General features: G+C 50.3%; 2 protein-coding genes across 23 annotated transcripts in view; one reads left to right on the top strand and one right to left on the bottom strand.

Moving 5' to 3' along the window:
• Kif1a (kinesin family member 1A) overlaps window positions 1-567 on the bottom strand; it is a 72,484-nt gene extending 71,917 nt beyond the window's left edge. For 21 of the 22 annotated variants that reach the window (XM_033764746.1, XM_010606618.2, XM_010606617.2 and 18 more), the window contains exon 1: window positions 450-525. The gene's annotated coding sequence lies outside the window, so the exon portion shown is untranslated. Of the gene's footprint in view, window positions 1-449 lie in introns of all 22 variants that reach the window. The other variant, XM_010606612.2, reaches the window with a different exon arrangement.
• LOC117286376 (proline-rich receptor-like protein kinase PERK2) lies at window positions 7-4,242 on the top strand. The gene is made up of 2 exons (XM_033764748.1): window positions 7-651; window positions 3,720-4,242. The coding sequence occupies exons 1-2, from the start codon at window positions 209-211 to the stop codon at window positions 3,733-3,735; spliced, it is 459 nt and encodes a 152-aa protein (XP_033620639.1). The 5' UTR covers window positions 7-208; the 3' UTR covers window positions 3,736-4,242.
• Window positions 4,243-5,035: the final 793 nt, after the last annotated feature.

A 5,035-nucleotide genomic window follows, 5' to 3' on the forward strand; every position in this document is an offset into this window, starting at 1 on the left:
GGCCCCACCCAGACCTCCGCGCCCAGACACCAGGCCCGCATCCTCACAGCAGCCACCTGCCGCAGCGGGGACCAGGACAGGCTGGGGCACACGGCAAAGCTGGGGGCTGGGGGTCCTGCACCGAGAAAGGACGAAGGGGAGCGGCCTGGGGGCGGGCCCCGGGGTACAACACGTGGGCCTCAGGCACAGCACACCCTCTCCTGGCGGGATGACGCAACCCGGCTTCTCCCGAGTCGCCGCGGCAGACTCCCCTCAGCCCCATTCTCTGGGTGACCAACTGCCCCACGCCCTGACTAACCCTCCAGGAGCCCTCACCCGTGTAACACACCCTGGACCCACGCTGGGCACCCCACCCTTTCCCTTCGTGGAGGCGGCTAAGGCGAGGGGCTCGTCCGCACTGCGGCGGTGGGAGGGTGACGTCGCGCCTCTGGAACCCCGGACCCCCTCACCTGGGCTCCCACAGCCGCAGGTGCCAGGCTGTACCCTGTGTACCGTTTGCTCGGAGCAGCGGAGAGGAAGGCGGCCATACCCGGACGAGAGCCGGAGTCTGTCAAGGAGCCCGCCAGCACCCTTCACTCTGCGGCTGAGACCAACGCCCCTCCCTCCAAACCAGCGTCACCTAGTCACAGAGCCGCCAGCACGCGCAAGAAAGTAATTGTCTTCCTCTCCATAGAACCAATAAAATCGACTGAGCCCCTGGAGGGGATGCTTTATCAGGTCAAGTTGACCTGATTTGGTCAAGTTCTCTCTTCCTTACAGCAACTGATATTTTCTAATAAGTGATCTGACATCTGATGTCTTTCTAGGAATTAATCTATGTCTTTTAAATTTTTGATTACTAGCATATGTGTGCTTATATCTTTTATGCCTCATGTAGCACAGGCTGGCCTCAAACTGTGCAATCCTCCTGCCTCTGCCTCCCGAATGCTGAGATTATAGGTATACACCACTATGCTTGGCCTATGCTCTTTCTCCCCCACCCCTCAATCTCTCTCGCCTCATATTGGCCCCAGTTGGCTTTATTGTTTTTTCTCATTGATTCTATTGGTACATTTTAGGTATACATTACATTCATCATTGGGATCTTGTACCTTTACATGACTTGGCCTATGCTTATGTCTATTGTTTTGCATTTATTTCCTTTTGTTCTGTATTTTATTTGCATTTTTAGTATACTTTTAAATATTTTCAGAGGTCCAACTTTCAGTTTTGTTAGTCTCATCTTTCCTTTTATTTCATGTGTTTCTGTCCTCATCTATTATTTCCATCCTTTGGCTTCCCTGAATTTGATCTTCAGCTCTGCCTTCAGCTATGTGTTTAGCTCCCTTTTAAATCTCTCGGTTTTGGAGGCACCTCTTTAAAGCTCAAAATCCCTTCTGTAGCACCACCTTCAATGGGCCCCACAGATGTGTCTAGAATGTTTTCATTATCACCCAGACCTACATATCTCTTACTGTCCTTCCTGATCTCCCTGGAAACCTGTGGGTTATTCAGTGACATCATTTACTTCTCAGTAGTATTTATTATAACCTTCCAATTCCAATTTAGTGGCGTTATTTTCAGAGACAAAGTGTACTCAGTCAAGATGCTGACAGGAAGCAGGTGGCACTCAAACTGGGTAATTTTGAAAGTGTTTGATTAGCACAGCTGTGGGCCACCCAGAGTCCCTAGGGCCTGGCAGCTTCCACAGCCTGCAGGGGAGAAGGTGTAGCCCTGAAGGGAGGAGTGAGATGATAAAGGAAGGGAGAGGACAGCAGCCTGCTGCTCCCCTAAGCTACATGTGAAGGGAAACAGGGCAGGAGCTCCCTTGCAATACAATAAACTTGGGGCTCTCCCAAATGGTGGGCAGATGAACCACATGCACAAACAAGGCCAGAGCCCTGTCTGCGTGGGGCTGCAGCTCTGTGGGCCCAAGGCCTCCTTGGGTCCTAATACGCCGCTCATTTCTATAAATGCTCTATCTGTGCACCAGTCATTTTGCTCTCTGGTGAGTACAGAGTTCCGTATATATTTAATAGTTCAAGATTATTAACTATATTGACCAAGGTTTGGGCTCTTTGCTAAGTTTTGTCAGCTTAAGCTATTAATTTTATTTTCATTAAAAGCTGGATTACAGGCTCAGGATGTAGCTCAGAGGGAGAGCTTTCCTAACATGCACAGGGCCCTGGTGTGATTCCCAGCACCACACTCACACATACACACCAGCTCCAATTACAATTGGGGAATTGTTCTTCTCCCCACAGCCCTGCAGATGTTGCTGGGTATGTATTGAGGCCAGTCTCTTAGATATTTAAGTGGGTTTGATGGATGTACAGTGCCATTCTGTGGCTCCTTTCATCAATAGGCATGTGTGTCCCTCTTTGTCTATTATTTGGGGATTTGAAAACTTTATATTTTTTTGCTTTAGATTTGAGTGTTGTATATATTAAGATGTCAGCCTAGTTTCCTGTGGTTTATATTTTCCTGCTATGTCTTTTGCTAACATTTTCATACTAAACTTCTTAGATCTCTTTTTAAGTAACTTTTTAAAAGTAACTTACTGTTGAAATTTCTAAGTCTATGTAAACTTACATTTACAGCAGTTACTTCAATTACAGCAATTATTTACACCTATTTATTATCAACACCTATTTTGTCATCTTATTTTAAACTTCTGCCTAATATTGTCTATTTCTCACTAAACATCTGAGTTTTCTTCTACTGATCTATGCTTATTTTTATTCTCTGGCAATTGCCCTGAATTTAAGGCTCTTTTTTGTCTACCTGATACACTAGTCAACTCCGTGTTACTCTAAAGAAACAGCCAAAGCAGTAATTTAAGAGGAGAAAAGGTTTGCTTTGGCTCACAGTTTTGGAGGTTCCAGTCCAAGGCCGGGTGGTCTCAGGCTCTGCGCCCCTGTCACGGGCAGGACACAGGGGCCGAGCGCATGTTGAGCAAAGCACTCCATGACAAGGCAGGAAGTGAAGAGAAAGGCTAAGGCACTGTGTCCCACAGCCCACTTCCTGTCACTTCTGAGTGACCTGAGGATCTGCCACCAGGCCCTGCCTTCTGAAGGTCCACAGCACCTTGCAACAGCACCCCAGGACAAATCCCCTATCATGTGGCCCTTGAAGGACCTCAACATGCACACTAGAGCACCTCCCGAGAGCCGAAGTGGGTGCGCCTGAGCCCTCCCACTCCTCCCCCTATGCCTTCCAACTGCCTTCTGGCTGGTGGGGACAGGATTTGGGGCTGTCCTCAGTTGGCTCAGCAGCATCCTCTGTGTCCCTCGGCCTGTCTCCAACTCTCATTCTTTGGGACACGCATGGGCACTTCCTTGCAGCCATATGACTCCTCTGGTCTTCAGCATGTACCCTTGGGCCATACCTCAGATCCTCTGTGGAAGTGTGTTCACACAAGAACCATGGTCCTCACTCCCCTGTGGACCCCAGACAACAAAATGGGGGCAAAATTGTGCCCTGAATGGACAGGCTTGGGGAGAGTCAGCTGGGGCCACTGCCTTCCATCCCCTGCCTGCCTCCCACCTCATGCATTCCTCCTGCAGCCCCACCACCCAGCAGTCTCCTACTGATTCACCGTCTCAACCATTTCAGACATCTAAGCTGTCCCTTCGAGTCTGTTTTTTAAGGTGATATCTAACCCTTACTTTCCTTTGCTGATACCGCCCTTTCCTACCCGGTGACACACTCATTTCTAACTCTCTGTCTGTCTCTTCCAGGGCTCACTTTGCCTGAAGCCTGTGCAGCAGCTGTATGGCTCCAAATGCAAGTCCCACCGGCCACCAGCCCCAGCTGCTGTCTTGGGGACCCTCACCAGTTTTAAAACATGGCCTCCTCTTCCTGGCCATTCCCAGTTAAAGGTGGGGTGTGGAAGGGTCCTTGTGCCAATCTTTCCCACCCTCTGCCAACCCATGTGCTTGGTAGTTTCAACAGGACCTGCACCAGCCGGCCAGGACCTCTTGGGAAAGGGACCCTGGCCTGGCATCATCCTGCCTGGCCCCCTCCACCGTCTGTCTCCACCAGCTGCCTCCCCTCATCCTTCACAGGCACGACCCCCATCTTCCCCATCTCAGCCTCTGCTTCTCAAAGGGGCGCTCACACTCACCCTGGGAACATTCCCCGTACCCTAAGGGCCCAAGGCAGGACAAAGACATGGGTCCAGGACACAGAGCAGCCTCGAGGACTCAAGGACACTGCTCCTGCTGTCCCGAGGACTCTCTTGCTCTATACTGGGGTGTTTCTGATTTGCTATTTGATGTCATTCTTAGTAAAGAAAAGTTAAACTTTTGACATTGCTAGCCTGAATTTTACTCTTTATTTTTAAATTGCAGTGTGCCGTTGTAGATGCTCAGATAAGAGCAGAAACACCAAGGTTCCACGCTCCATCTTTCCTAACTCATAGATGCATGTATATCCTGGAGCTCCCAGGGTGGTGGGAACGCTGTGTGGAACTAAACCAGTTGTTCATAGGTCACTTCTCTAGCTGACACAGCCAACTGCGTGCTGCCTTCTGCTTCCTGATGTGGCAGGAGGGTGCTGGGATGGTATCCTAGGCCCTCTTCCTGTCCTTTGTCATTTCAGTGTCAGGGCCTGGCACATCAGGGTGTGGGATGAGGAAGGTGGGATGGGCTCGGTCACCCATCCTCCTGAGACACCAAGGTTCCTGTCTGAACTGGAACTGAGTTCTGGTTCAGATGGGGGCTGTACTCAGGGCACTGGGGATGACATCCCCAAATGGGACTTGCAGAACACGCATATTGGTACATCCGGTACACGTACACTCTATGGGCCCAGTGGGCTCACAGAACAGAGAAAATGAAGAAAGGTGGACAGCACAGCAGGGCACAGAACCAGAGTGCAGCTGCCCAGCTCAAGGGCTGAGGGGTGAATGCACTCCTGTTCCATTTCTTTCCTTTCATTCCCCCATCTCTCCTCCCTCTCTTTCTTCCCATCTCTCATTTTTCTTTCTCTCCTCTCTTCCTTCCCCTTCTTTCCTCTTCCCCATCTCTTCCCTTTCTCCTCCCTCTCCCTCTTC

This window comes from Fukomys damarensis, unplaced genomic scaffold, assembly GCF_012274545.1.
Source record: "Fukomys damarensis isolate Sample0158 unplaced genomic scaffold, DMR_v1.0_HiC HiC_scaffold_16, whole genome shotgun sequence".
Taxonomy (NCBI): domain Eukaryota; kingdom Metazoa; phylum Chordata; class Mammalia; order Rodentia; family Bathyergidae; genus Fukomys; species Fukomys damarensis.